This window comes from Gopherus evgoodei, chromosome 7 (genome assembly GCF_007399415.2).
Source record: "Gopherus evgoodei ecotype Sinaloan lineage chromosome 7, rGopEvg1_v1.p, whole genome shotgun sequence".
NCBI lineage: Eukaryota > Metazoa > Chordata > Testudines > Testudinidae > Gopherus > Gopherus evgoodei.
This window is the reverse complement of record NC_044328.1, coordinates 55,868,759-55,884,085: the sequence shown is the minus strand read 5'-3', so window position 1 is coordinate 55,884,085 and position 15,327 is coordinate 55,868,759. Positions and strand designations below refer to the sequence as shown.

The following is a 15,327-nucleotide window of genomic DNA, read 5'->3' as shown; positions in this document are numbered from 1 at the left end:
CAGCTGAGTTAGGTCTGCAGGATTTGAACTTAAGGCACCTGAGAGTGAGTTAAGTAGCCTAGATTAGAATTGAGTACCCTCAACTAGGCTTCCAAGTGTGAAAGTTAGACCCACGGTTTAATTTCAGGACATAAGGGCTAGACTGCACCTTTTGGCATAGCCCCTAGAGGCACCTTTGTGAGGCACAATTCTCTTCCTGCTTTTGGAGATAGTGGTCTGCTAGTGTATATACTAGCAGAAATTACAGCAGCTGGCACACTGGGGGAAGGGCCAAGACACACGGTACAAGTTGTCTGTGCAGGAGCATAAGAGTGGTTCTTATTCCTCTGCACAGCGGTGTAGGTAAAGTCACAAGCTAACCCTGATGGAACAGCTCATCATTAGATAGCATAGGACTGCAACATCAAGCAGAACAGACTTGGTCATTAGCATATTCAACTGTATTGGCCAATGTTTCTTTTGTAAGAGGTTAGCTGGTCTCTGCCCTCTGGAGGGAGGAGCATTCATTTTGCATTAATTTTAAGTAAATCCCCTTTTCAAGACATATTTTATTGTGTGCGTCATTGAGACATTTACAGTCCCAGTCATTTTTTAAAAGAACTCCATGTGACAAAAATCACTTTGGTAGGTGCTCTGTGCCTCAGTTTCCCTGCTCCATCTCCAGCCACTTCAGTGGCCAATTCTTAGATAGGCAGAATCCAGTGCCAAATAATGTTCACTCCAGGGGGTAAATGAAAAATCCAATGCAACAGTCAGTCAGCTATCTCACACTGAGTCTTCAGTTCGAGTGACACGCTCATTGGCCTTCATTCCTCACGTGTTCACACCTGCTCCAAGGAAACCCAGGCCTTCCTACTCTGGGTTCCACTTCAGGGACACCATCACAAGCAGCAATCCACCTGCCCAGACCCCTTTGTTTGACTACTTGGACCACTGCCTATATCAACGTGCCTTTGGGCCTTTCCCACAGCCTCTTCCGGGCCTCACTACCTCTTCCCTGAAGAAAGCCTACTAGCTCTTTCTGCAACCCATCTGGCTCTACTATGGGAGATCCTTCCTACAGATCTCACTGTTAATGTGGATCTCCTGTAGGAGCCTTCCTCCCTGCAAATCCCTTTTCCAACCAAGCTAAGCAGGCTCACTCTTAAAGGAAACCTCAACATTCACCGCCTGAAGAGAATGTTACCTTAGTGGAGGTGGGGGCTGAGCCTATCCCCTTTAAATGGCCAGCCCTTCCTAAGACATTCCTTCACTCATCAGCTGTGCAATATAGATGTTGTAAGTTGACAGATAGGAAATTTTGGTGAGATCATGTAATATGACCTTATTTAATCACTGGCCATACAGGTTTCTTTTCAAATATGGCAAGTATATTAAGAAGACCAAACATGCACAGGGAATGGGCAAAACTCTGGGTATTCTGAAAATCAATATTTTATTTTAAAACCATATTTTACAACTAAGAATTACTTGTCAAGCCTACAAAACCACTTAGAACAAACTGGAAAGTAAGAGTCAATGAACTAAACAGTTATAGACAAATATTTGTGCAATCAACTATGACATTAATAAGCATTAGAGAAGAAAATGTAACCTCATATTAAAAAAAAAAACCTGTGAAAGCATTGTTTACTTCTTTTTACTAAAGTATTACCATAAAACCTAGGAGACGACAGAGTGAATCTCAGCCAATCTTATTAAGATCCATCTAAAGCACTGTTTTTAGCTCTGCTTTGTTTTCTGAGAACTTCTGCAGCAACTCATTTGCATGTAGACCAGATAGCCACAAATCAAAGTGTAGGCTACAAATCAAGGGTCTTCCAGCTCCTGAGAAACACAGCTGTAATAACACTGTGAAAAGGTGTGTAACTGATTTTCCTTACAAGGAAAAACTTTAATTTTCAAATGTAAGGACATGCATTACTTGGATTGTAAGCTCTTTGGAGCAGGGGCCATCTTTCTGTTCTGTGTTCACCTAGCACCGTGGAGGTCCTGGTGCATGACTGGGACTCTCATGTGCTATCACAATACAAATTAATAAATGCATTTCCTTGGGACAGGAGCTGTTTTTTCCTCCTATGTTCTGTGCAAGGCTGATCATACAGTTGGACCTGACTGTATGGATAACCATAAATTATAAGTTTAATGATTCTCCCCTTTTAAAAACATACTTTGTTTCAAAGATTCTGCAGGGAATACAGAGCTGCTTCAGTAGGAACAACCACTGTTCTTCTAGAAGTTCCACGATCCAGCAAACTCCTGCAGTCTGTGATGTGTCTGACTCCCTTTCTGTAAGTACATTGAAATAAGGAGTGTGATGTCATTAATAATTCCCTGCCTGTACAAGTACCATGGATAGTTGCACAGTTGAAATTCGATTTATCTATTCGAAATTAAAGCTGTGAGCTGGATTGCACTACCAGACAAGTGTAAAGGGACCTTAATAGAAATGAATAACAGATTCTGTAGGAGAAATATGGTCCCCACTGAAGTCAATGAGAATTTTGCCAGGAGTTCCCTGTGTATTTCAAATATAATATTTGTGGATGCATGTAGGTTTGTACAAAAGGAAAATGGGAGAAACCTGAGCTTTAGCAATCTGGACTTTTGAATAACAGTAATGGCTGAAAACACAATTATTTGCCAAAATAATATTGCTGGATTTGATCCTTAATAGAGCTGGCTAAAAAAATTTCAACAAAACTGTTTTTTCAGTGGAAAAAAAGGCTCTTTGAGAGGAATGAACATGTTTGTGGAAAATGTAGATTACTTAAGGTTTGGCATTTTCTTTGGAAAACCATAAAAAATGTGAGAAATGTCAGAAAACCTAAAAAAGATTCCTACATAAGACAACTGGCATTTTTGTACCAGCTTTAGATTAGATCTTAACTGAAGACACATAGACCCAGAGCCTAGAAGATACATACCTTTGAGGTTCTGGGGCTTAGTTAGTACACTAGTAATGCAGTAGTTGATGTAATCCAATAATAGCACAGCTAAATATTTAACTTAACACTTTGTTTCAGACAATCAGAGACTATTCCCCTTTGAAGACTAGCTCCATGTGATGTTTAATGTTACAAAGTGCAGCTGTTTTTCAATCATCTATGTGCAAAATACTTCTTAAATTTCCTTCAAAATGGAAAAAAAAAGTGTTTATTTTCACATGGCGATAACTCAAAAACTGTTAACACTTTTTTTTGCCTGTGAACTTATCCCAACAAAAAACAACAAAAACATATCAATTTGCACCAAGACCAAAGTCCTGGAAAGTTATAAGCAAGCAAGAGAAACAGGGTTGTAAGGAAAGTTATCTTGAAAGCGCTAGTGTTCAGTGTCCCCAAATGCTGTAATACATATGAATACACCAAAGAGCACAGGATAAAAGAATGTATTTAACAATGAGAGATCAAAAATAATTCTTTTCCACTTCTGAAACTCTGTGGTCAATTAAGCTATGCAAGTGAGAGACTGACTTAGAATTTCATTTCATCATTGGGTATCATTTTGTCTATCAGCATTAAGGTGCTGAAGGAGCCATTTTTGTGGCTCAAATAGTTAATAGGCTGGGAATATAGATATATATATAGATATAGATAGATATACATACATATGAAAATACTAGAATAAATTTATCTCAGTAATTTCCCCAAGGGTTGTCCATGTATGAAATAATTTGTAAAGATTACAATGCCATGTATCTGTCCTCTATTTAATTGAATTTCCCAGGTAGCTGAAAGTATGTATATCGGCTCCCCTGCCAGCAACGTGCATGCCATGCACTACTCTCCTGCTTACCAATAACCCCATTTTTCCTTAAAGTTTCAGATGTTGCCAAAATCCTTTGAAAAACAAGGTTGTATGTCTGCATAGCACATTCCCAGTGTTTATGTAACACAGAGCCCTAGGTTTATGTATACTTTTGTTGGCCCTTCTATATTTAACTTGATCTACTCTAATATGGGATTGAATTTTTATCAGCTAATAGAGATCAGCGCTATTTCTGTGATTAGGTTTATGTTTGTCGGGCTTCTCCTTGTCCTCCGGAGACCTTGGCTTTCTCTTGTCTTCACTGGAGTCTCGGTAACACAGCCCTTCCTCGCTGCCAGTTGGCAAGCTGTCAAAGGTGTTTTCTTTGTTGCCTGCTCTCAGATTCTTCTGCCCTTTGCGATTCTTGTGGCAGAATCCAGCGCACTTCTCCATGCAGTTAAGCCGAGTTTCTGTGGTGCATGCATACATCCCAGCGGGAACTGCCAGCACCATGGCACAAACAATGATGATGATATGGATGAGCTTCTCCCTCTGTTCTAGTTCACTGATGTCACTGCCTGTGACAAACACAATGCATTGGCCCTTTCGGGGTGTCTGGTTCCTTATGGTGACACACACCTCATACTTGGTAGCTGGGAGCAAGTCATTGACTGAGTATGTGTTGGTGCCCGGGCCAATGTAAATCATCTCCTTCTCAGAGTCGTCATACTTCCCAAAGTGGAGGGTGTACCAAGTTTCTCCTGGATTCTCAGTCACTGCATACCACTCCAGCGTAATTCCATACACCGTCTGTTTGGCTATCCTAACATCAACATAGGCATTCTCTTCTGAGACAGAGGAAGAGAAAGATGAGGAAGAAGCTACCATTCTGGGAGCCTGGACTTTCAGGGAGATTATAGTAGAGGTGTTGCCAATGAAGTTGGCAGCTGTGCAGGTGTAATTGCCCTCATCCATAAGGTGAGCTGAAGGAATCACCAACTCTGATTTCATTGTATCTTCACTGATGTGTGTAGTGGACACTGGAGAGAAAAGGAGATCAAGAGCAGTCATGTCAGGCTGTACTACTCACCACCAGTTGTGTTATAGGCACAGGGACTCTAGCAATTTACTTCATCCCCTGACTGTGAGTTACCCTGAGGGAAATAAGGACTTCTTGGTTGATAGGGCTCAGGAAATTATGACTCAAAATCCCAAACAAAAACTAATCTCAGACATAAAATTTAATGAAAATATTTTGGCTGTTTCTTTTACCTACCCCTCCATTTTCTAACCAGTCTAACTCATTGAATAATGTTCCATCTCATGGGAACAGCATGATATCACATGACAGATGTGTGCTTTGTGGAGGAGGGGAGAAATAGGTCTGGAACATGGTAACCTACTTGCTTCATCAGAAATGCAGAACACAGGTGTTACGACTACATTAAATACAGATGAACAGCTAGGCCAGCAAAAAGTTATGTATGACCCAAGGTGTGGACATAGTGTATTGCTACCTACGCTGTCCAGGCTTAGATATATACACAGCTAAGATCAACATTAGAGGAAAATGTCATGATATGTTTTTATCATTTTCAGATCTTTGATTGAAATCACTGTTTCCCTAGCTCCTTGGAAGCTAGTGATGATATTCAGTATCTTAATTGCATTTCTCCCATTGCCTTACTGGTTGTTATTGTACATTTGCTCATTAATGTGCTGGATTGCTGATGTACACACATACAGATTTTCTAAATACAGGTGAAATCATTAAAAAATAGAGAGGAAAAAGCACAAAGCGCTCCTATTTTTATCTCTCAGCAAAAGCCTCCTTATTCTTACATGCTCTGCAGTTCAAATGGCTTACATAAGTGATAATAAATCAAAGAGAAAGTGTTTTAATGGACATGGACATGTATGCTGGGCTAAATTCTATCATCCATTATACCAGACAAGGCAAATTTCAGCCTCAGAGGAATTTGTTGAAGAAAATTATGAGCAACATAAGGTGGATTGGATGGAAACTGAAAAACAATCTTAACAATAGCATTTGCTACTAGTTGAAAATATTCTGTCTAATCTATTTAGATATAGTGGTTATGGATATATGAAGAGAGAATATATAGAATTGATGTAATATGTGGCTTGTTAAGGGAAAATGACAAATGCTGATAAAACATTAAAATAAAAGAAAATAATATTCTGGGATTCATGATTAACACTATTTCTTTAAGTGTCAGGAGTCGTGGTGCCACTCAGAATTCTGTGTAGAAAATTGGATGCATTATAAAAAATGATCTTATGAAAATACATAAATTGTACTACTGAAGGCAGTCAGTAAGAGAGGGAGTCTCTTAAGGATCTAAGCTATGGGGGAAAAAAGAGGAATGGTAATAAATTTTGGATTGTAGTCTTTGGAGAAGAGATGACCTCGTTAAGAGAGATAAAATCCAGAAGGGAATAGAGCAAGCGGACTCTGTGACCTATTGTTTTATGCAAGAACCAGGGGAATATATTTTGGTATGTAGAAAAACTTGTAGGTTTACTTTATCAGTTAGATAACAGAGCTGCTGTATTGTCTGTGTGAAAAGCCATAAGATCATAAGAAACGTTAGGAACAGGAAAAGGTCTGTATGTACCTGCCCTTGGATAATCTATCTTTTTTTTTCAGTCTCCTGTTTTTCATCATACTTATGATCACAGAAAAGAGAGAAGCTTGTTGGTGAAAGTCTCTGCTTCTCCCTTCCCAAATTGACTCTGAAATCCTACCTGAAATAGCTTTGCTGCTCTTAGTCTCCATGGCTGTTCTGCACCGTTTCTGACCTGAGCCTGCTAACTGTGTTATTTCAAATAATTGTAACGGTTAGGTGCTGTATGAATGACTCACTAGTAGGCAAGGAACTAACTTCCACTCCTCACATTGTAAATAAAAAATAGACACCATTGCTTACCATTAAATGCCCTTAAATGTTTTAGGCCATAGGTCCACCAGACTGCTGGAGAGGGGCTGCCCTGTACCAAGCAGACCATAGTAACATTCAATCCCACATGCACAGTCAGGTTGGAGTCAAGGGATGAGGTTATTGGCTTCATGCAACTGTTGAGCTCCACTTCATGAAAGAACTTTCCTGCCCTAAATTTCGGGCTTGAACAACTTAAATAAGAATTCATGAGAATAACTGGTGGGCTAACAGATTTGATAAACTGGACAAGTCCCCTAAGGCGACAGTCACAGATCCATGGGTTATCATGTAAAGCCAGGACAGCGTTGGAACTAGCTTCCATCTTCTTCTCAGACTGCTGGGTTTTCTGGTACACAGGCCAATTATAGAAGACATCCCTGGATATGACAGTAAGCTGATTTGAGGATAAGTCTAAGTAGGTCAGGTTGGGCAGATACCTGAGTGCATGCTCTGGAAGAACATCCAGTCTATTGTGCTTTAGATCCAATATTTTTAAAGCTGGAGTGTCTTGAAATGTTGTCCATGGAACTGAACTTAATTTGTTTCCCTGCAATCTCAGCTCTGTCAGATCCTTCAGGTATTCTAAGCTCTTTAGGTGCATAACTGTGATATTATTAAAATTCAGCCAAAGGTATTCCAAGGCACTGGCATTGGAGAATGACCCACGAGGCAGTTCTGTTAGATGAGAGTTTTCTATTCTAATTTTTCTGATGTCTTGAGGGATGTCTCCAGGTATCTTTCTCAAGGATGTAGACATGCACAGCAAACTCCTAAAGAGGAAATCAGGAAAGCTTTAGCTAACACACTGTGCTCATGGGTAACAAACTGTTCTACCTAATATGACAGTGGGAACTGGAAACAGGATACTCTCGTAAGCACTGTATTATTAGATATGGTTAACCTCCCTCTCCCTGCAAAAGAAAAATTTAACCCAATAAAAACTATCTTAAAATACATATCCCAGATACCTTATTATTTACTTAAACTAGTAATACGCAAACAATATTAGAGCTATCCACAACATACTGCTATCTGTTATTGGCTAGTATTCACAAGACAGCCCAATCCACACTAAGAATTTCCAAAACACTCTTCTGAAGATTATTATTAAGATGCCAACATTTCTTACCTTCCAAAGCTATCACTGGAGCAGGAGCATCCTATAACACAATAAGAAAGAGCTGAGTTTATCCTGTAAAAGGCCAGAAGAAGAAAAATGATGCGACGAATGGGGTCCATATTCTTCTTTAAGAAAACACAGGGTGTGTACCAGACATGCCAGCAGCTTCCAAGTAGCAAATCCTATTAGCCATAATCTTTCTTGACACAGGAGTAAGCCCTGCCTGAGACCACACCACAAGGGGTACATGTAACATGGCTAATTTTCTACCTCAAATCTCCAAAATCATCCATGGAACCAAGTGAAAATATTAATATCTCCTGGGTAAGATCTCCATTGGCCAATGAAGTGAGTGCTATTTAAACTGGATGATACTGTTTAGAGAAAACATCTTTCTCTGAAATATTCAGAAATAGCCAAAAAATGGAACAGCTTCTGTTTCTCTCCACACAAAAATGTTTAGCTAATTAATTTTAAACTCCCTTGGTTGCTAGAATTATCCTGGTGATCATCTGAGTAGAAACTCCATATTAAAGCCCAGATTTTATCCCCTTTACTCAGATTTAGCAATGAGTCATTCCAATTAAATGAATGAGACTATTTGCAGAACAAAGTACTATACCTTATGAGCAAAAAATCTGTCCTTAAATGTAGCAGTTCTTCAGGAAAACTTGAATATTACACTATTTTTTCCTGAAACTAAAAAGCTGTTATGGACAGAGGTGGCAGACCTAGGGGCTGGGGTATGGGCTAGTGCAGGGCAGGAGTGGGCAAACTATGGCCCGGGGGCCGTAGCCGGCCCTTCAGACATTTTAATCCGGCCCTCGAGCTCTTGCCAGGAAGTGGAATCCGGGGTTTGCGCCGCTCTGGTGCTCCAGCTTGGGAATGGGGTTGGGGCTTGTCCCACTCCACGCATGCCATGGCTCCGCGTGGCTCTCAGAAGCAGCTGCATGTCCCCCTACCATCTCCTACATGGAGGCACAGCCAGGTGGCTCTGCGTGCTGCCCCTTCCGCAGGCGCCACCCCCGCTGCTCCCAATGGCTGGCACTCACCTGAGGGACTGCATCCCTGACCCCCCTCACATCCCAATTGCCTGCCCCAGCACTGATCCCCCTCTTGTCCTCCAAACCCCAGCCTGGAGCACCCTCCTGAAACCCCAACACCTCATCCCCACACCAGCTGGAGACCACACATACACACCAGTCCGGAGCCCCTTCCCGCACCCTGAACTCCTTATTTCTGGCCCCACCCCAGACCCTGCAGCCTGAGTCCTCACCCCCCCTCGCATCCCAACCCCCAGTTTCATGAGCATTCATGGCCCCCTCATACAATTTCCATACCCAGATGTGGCCCTCAGACCAAAAACTTTGCCCAGCCCTGGACTAATGCCTCCACAATGGTAATATTGTGAGGGTTGATCTATGTTCCCACCCCATGTGTTGTTTTTAAGTGAGTTGTTTCATATGCTCAAGCTGGGCAGGGCTCTGCAACTGTTAGAGGTGGAGGTGAGAGTAGGGCCATAGGGGCTGAAGCAGCCACCATGGCACTCAGGATCAGGCCAGCAGCAGCTACTCTCATGGAGCAAGCGGGTCTGCCAAGACCCCCCTTCCCAACCTGCTCCCTCCCAAGTCTCAGTAGCTCCCCTCACTTGCCATGCAGAGCACCCACTCTGTTCCCCCACCTATCCCTGACACCCCACCTTCTACTCCTGTTGAAGAGCACCTACTTCCTAACCCTGACACCCCAACCTCCCGCTCTGCCCCAGTTTCTCCCCATCCCTCATACAGAACACACACCGACTCCCCCAGACCACCTCCCACTCCCCAACTGTCCCTGTTCCCGGTGGTTAGTACATTTCGGTTTCACTGTGCACCTTCACCCCTAATTTGTTGTTATAATTGTCAGCTTTCACCTGAAGGTTTCAGAATGATGTATTCGTGTTTTTCTGAGGACATCTAGTGTGCACAGTTCTTATTACAGTTTGCAGCAGGCATCATTGTCAATGGAAAAGAGATTAGCCACGCTACCAATCAGCATGAAGCTGGGTCACAAATTGAGATTAGAGTGAACCTACTTAACCTATAACCTTACAAGACCAGGATAGAAAGGTATTTGTAGTTTTCCACTGGCAGATTAGATCTATACATGACTTTCAGGTATTTTCTGATAGCACAGCAGTTGTCATCACTGTAAACATAGTGTCTGATCTTGCAGCTTTTTAATGTCACGTGGAGTTTAGCATTCAATTTCAATGGGCGAAGGACCAGATCTATACAGTGTATTGTTAGAGCAACCACATACATCTTTTTCACTGGGTGTGCTCAGTGATTTATGGAATGAACTTAACATGTAGTTATATTAGGGTTCCTGTCGGGCTATGTCACTAGCTAATCTATATTAAGGATTTAACTTCCATTGCACTGTACACCCAGTTATACTCTGTGGTGTAGAACTTCGCCATTTTTCAACTGAAATGATATATTTTTACGTATCAATCAGTGATCATTGAAAGGAATTAATGTATGAGAAAGGCACAAACAACAGCTCTAAATCCTCCATAACAGTCCACATTTTTGGCCTGATCCCGCCAATGCTTACTACTTGGTGTAGTGCTAACTCCAAGGAATAGTCCCATTGACCTTGTAAATGCTATGCTCAGTGCTAAGTGTCTTCAGAATCATGCCCTAAAAGAGGCAAAGCCTCTACACTCCTATCTGATATTAAGGAGAAAGAATGATACAGTTATGAGTGCACTGGTGCCAATCAGATAACTCCAGGGGAGTCATAGTGATTTAAAACTTGTGTCCAGGAGTAGCAAAACAAGCCCATTGCTCTCTGGATATATTAATCTGAGCATTAAAATCATAGAATCATAGAATATTAGGATTGGAAGGGACCTCAGGAGGTCATCTAATCCAACCCTCTGTTCAAAGCAGGCCCAATCCCCAGACAGATTTTTACCCCAGTTCCCTAAATGGCCCCTCTCAAGGATTGAACTCACAACCCTGGGTTTAGCAGGCCAAACGAGTGCATAGAGAATATTGACAAAAAATTTTAATATGCAAGTACAACTCTGAAAAACAGCTGAGATATTTTATAAAAACAACCAGACAACTAAAGATTAATGATGTCTCAGATCCTGGCACCCTCTCTCATGGGAGTAGTGATGGCTCTTTTCATATAAGTAAGATGAGAAGGATTTGGCCGTGTGCCATTATCCTTCTTTTAGTAGTAACATGTATGAAAACTGGGGCAGGGGAGGGAAATTTTCTGATCAGTAATTTGCAACTTTAGTCTACCACAGGATTTGACACAGCTTGCTGAGCATACTTACATAGACATTATGGTGATGGGCACTTTGGAAATCCTGCTAGATTGATTCCAGCATTTAGGGATAGTGGCAGTCTGGAACATAATTTAAAGATAGATTAAAAAAAGTAGTGAGAAATATGGACTCTGAGCCTCAGCTAGTATAAATCAGTTTCACTCCGTTAAGGTCACCAGAATGACACTGATTTACACCAGCTAAAGGATCTGGCCCTTGAAGTCTACTTTTAAAATCACTTTTATAAGCCTGGATGTTGCTGTCCCACTGTGTGGATAGAATCCAAAACAGTCTTCTCTTTGCCCTGCTGACAGCAATTTCAGCCTCAGCTGCAGCTGTTCCAAAGGCTGGTGAGCTTCATCTCACTAAGAATTTATTATACTACAGGAAAATGGAGACTGTCCATGGTAATTTGAAATTCATGATTCCTTGCAAATATTTCTAGCATCACTTTAAACTAGCTTAAGTAAAGGGTATAAGAAAAGGCTCCTGCATTTGGTAGCTAAGCAGGGAGTGCTGTAGTGACAACACATGCAATTCTTGATGGCAAGAAGTGTCCTCTGTTCAGCATTAATCCTTCCATCCTATTAAGAAGCTGCATTGAGGAGCTCTCAAAGGAGCCCAGTACAGACTCCTGGACTAGCAGAATGCTGGTTTTCAGTGGTATTGGGCTAAAGAAGAGGGAAACGGTGATACCATCAGGGCATCAATTGCTTTACTACAGTTTGTTACTATAAATATTCTAAGAGCACAATACCTTTATAAAAAAAATTGAGAGTAGTGGGAGCATATTGATATCATGCATGGAACTGGATTATACACTCCCCCACATAGCAGGTGAAATTCACATGTTGGCAGATGGTCAGTGCAAGCCCTTTCATATCAATTAACCCCAGGTGTGGCTAGGCCAAGCAGCTATGTAGGGACCCTCTTTGCTTCCTGTGCACTAGAAAGAAGGGCTTTGTGCTGGTGTTGAATATGTTGGTGAGAAGAGGGCTGTAGGGACCCAGTCAAAGGAGGGCCCACTGGATCTGCCTTTTTGCTGTGCAACAGCTGAGATGTCATCTTTCAGATGAGGATTAAAACCAGTGTCCTGGCCTCTTGCTATCATTAAAGATCACACAGCATCAAGATTAGGAATGTTAACCCTTATGTCCTGGCTGAATCCCAACCCTAACAATTATATTGTCTACCTAAATTCTACTACAGATTCACAGGCTATGGTATTCTTCAGGACCTACTATCCTCAACTATTGTACTACAGTGTTTCTGTGAGTTATGAAGAGCTTCTTAAGACATACTTGCATTTAAGCGATCCTCATACACCTCTCACTTTCCTCGCTGTACCTTGTGAAGCTTAGGACTCAGTTATGGCTCTGAAGAGCCTGAGTCATGCCAGGGAGGAGAGAAGGAAGTACATGCTACTCAAGTGGCAGTGCTTGAAAGTAATAAACCATTGCAAGGCATAAGAATATTATATATCTATATTCTTAGGAGAGATGTGGAAAGAAGACACCTTTTGCAACACCTTCATCAACCCCAACTTCTAGTGGACCAACATGAGGGAAGGGTCATAAACTAGGATTCACTTATTTAATATCTGTATATTTGAGATCCATGATGAAAGTGCTAGCAATGTATGAAGTATAGCTATTTATTAATTACCCCATAAACAGCAATCACGTTGCTTTTTCTGTACTACTTTTTCTGGTCAGGCCACAGACAAATCATAATGTGAGATGCTCAGAAATGTGCAGTTGTTAACTTTCAGAATAATGATTGTAACTAGTAAACTATTCCCAGCTTTAGGTTATTTAGCCAAAAGTAACTACAGCAATTTAAATAAATACATTAAAAACAAAGAAAGAAAACTGCCATTTCTCTGGTCTCATTTCTTCACCCATTAGTTCTCATGACACTAAGCCTAATGCACAAACAGGCCAGAAGATGCCTTTTCAAACTAATGTTCCCAGCTGTTGTAAGCATTATAGTAGAGCAGAACCACCTCAATAGTTAAAGTTGATAGTAGTATAAAGTTTAGCAGACAATTTTTCTAAGTGTTCTAAAGTCTACATACATACTCTTGAGGATAAGTGTTAAACTTAATAAAATGCTTAATAAAATGTTGCAGCTGAAGTGATCTGTTGGCCAGAGAGTCAAATTTAAACAAATAGTATATCCACATTCTCAATGGTAAATCTTTGTATCGGACTGTTGTCAGTTCAATATAGTTGCAGGCAGCCAGCCACACTAGTTAATTCCTGATGGCATGTACCACTGGTCATCCCCAGGGCAGGACTGTCCTGTGCACTGAATGAACCAGACAGAGGTCCTGGGCAAAATATAATACAGGATCATGTAATTAAAGGTTGTTTCATAATGCACACAAGAAGTCCAAATAAAGCTTGCATGGTAAAACAGTCAGGTTGGGTTTCCCTGAGTTGACACTGCTTGATTTTGCAACCCTATAATCCTTTATTTTGTATTTCCTAATTTTTTATGGTTTAATTTATTGATCAGAGCAACCTTAACTAATGTTACATGAAGTTTCTTGTTTGTGAATTATTATTCATTAATATGACATCCCAACTAATGCCAAAAATGCAGCATGGGTTGACTAAAAAAAATATTGTGAAAAGTGGTCAAAAAAATCTGCAAACTCCCCAAATAAACTTCAAAAAGACCACAAAAAGTCCCAACAGAGCTCAAAAGCAGCTCCTTTTAGTGAAAGGAGAGAGGAAAGAGCATAAAACTTCACCATTGTGCCAATGCCTAATAAAATCAGGGCTCACGTCCAGCCTGATGATTTGGCTGCAGGAGGAGTCCATGTGAAGTTCTTCTTGTGTTGTTAGTGGGATGGTTTCTGTTTATCAGTGTGCTGTTCAGTGTTATCTTGAAAGTATTCTTTGAATCAGAGATGGCGAAAGTAGGCTTCCATATCGCCACAGAAATGTATCATGTTCATGGGGGTGGTGGGGCAAAAAGAGAGTCCCCAACATACTCTTCTGTCAGGTTGAGTTTTATAAAGTTTTCCTCAGTGAAGCAACGTATCAGCTGCTCAATTCTCTTCATCATCAGTCAAGTTTCCTGGCCTCTGGTTCTGAGTGAACTTGAGTCCTAGAAGTTTGCTCCATTTAAAGCAATACTATATCAAGAGGAATTTGGTATCACACAGGAGTGAATCTCTCTGACATTGCTGCTGGGAATAGTTCTGACACATGAGATCCAAGGCAGTCAGTTGCTGCAATTTTTCCATGTAACGTAAACATATACAACTTTGGGGGAAGATTTTCAAAAGCACTCAGAGTTGAACTAATTTCACTCCCACTGCAGTTATTTCCAGTGACTTGATCTGGACAGATTTCAGCCTACATGGAGCACTTCTGAAAATCCCATCTTTGTTCAACATCAACACATGTACACACCTGGCACTTGCAGTTCTACTCGCAATCTTTCTGAGTCAGACAACACTGCTAATATGTTCCATCTTAGATCATCAACACAACCACAGAATCAAAATAGACAGTGAGATGTGACCAGTTGTACCAGTGAAAGAATATTACAAAACAATTCACAAAATTTGCATTATCCTCCCTGATTCATTCATAAAGGGATGGGCTTCATTACTCTCTTGAAGCACCATAACATGAGGTGAGACCCTCCTCTCACACTGAATTAGTGAATATACAACATGGTTTCCTAACACTTCACTTTAAGTTAAATTCTGCCCTCTGGTTCCATTTGAATCTACGCAAATATATCCAAGGGACAGAGAGAGAGAGAGAGAGAGAGAGAGAGAGTGTGTGTGTGTGTGTTCTCTTTGGAGCTAATTTGCAGACTTTTGTGATCATTTTTCACCATTTTAAGGTAATTTTGAGACACTTTTTGTGTTATTTTAGAGGGCTTTTTATACTTTATTCAGGCACTTTAAACTCTTTTAGAGTACAGCTGAATATTATTATCTGAGAGTTTCTAGCCCTTTTTGGACCAGTTTGGGGGCACTTTGAAATGGTTCTTTTGTGGGAGCTTTTTACCTTTTCATTTGATTGTACCCATTAAACACTTTTTTCAGACCTCTTCGATGCTGTTTTGACTTTTTAGTGTATTTTTCAAGCATTTAAAAACAAATAATGACTTTTCATATAATAGTTTTTCATCATTTGTGACTA

At 40.8% G+C, this 15,327-nt stretch overlaps 1 protein-coding gene across 1 annotated transcript; it reads right to left on the bottom strand.

Annotated features, from left to right (window-relative positions):
* Nucleotides 1-3,669: 3,669 nt before the first annotated feature.
* Nucleotides 3,670-7,952, bottom strand: LRIT2 (leucine rich repeat, Ig-like and transmembrane domains 2). Its single transcript, XM_030570669.1, has 3 exons — nt 7,843-7,952; nt 6,702-7,483; nt 3,670-4,790 (listed from the first exon to the last, which is right to left on the bottom strand). The coding sequence occupies exons 1-3, from the start codon at nt 7,950-7,952 to the stop codon at nt 3,982-3,984; spliced, it is 1,701 nt and encodes a 566-aa protein (XP_030426529.1). The 3' UTR covers nt 3,670-3,981.
* Nucleotides 7,953-15,327: the final 7,375 nt, after the last annotated feature.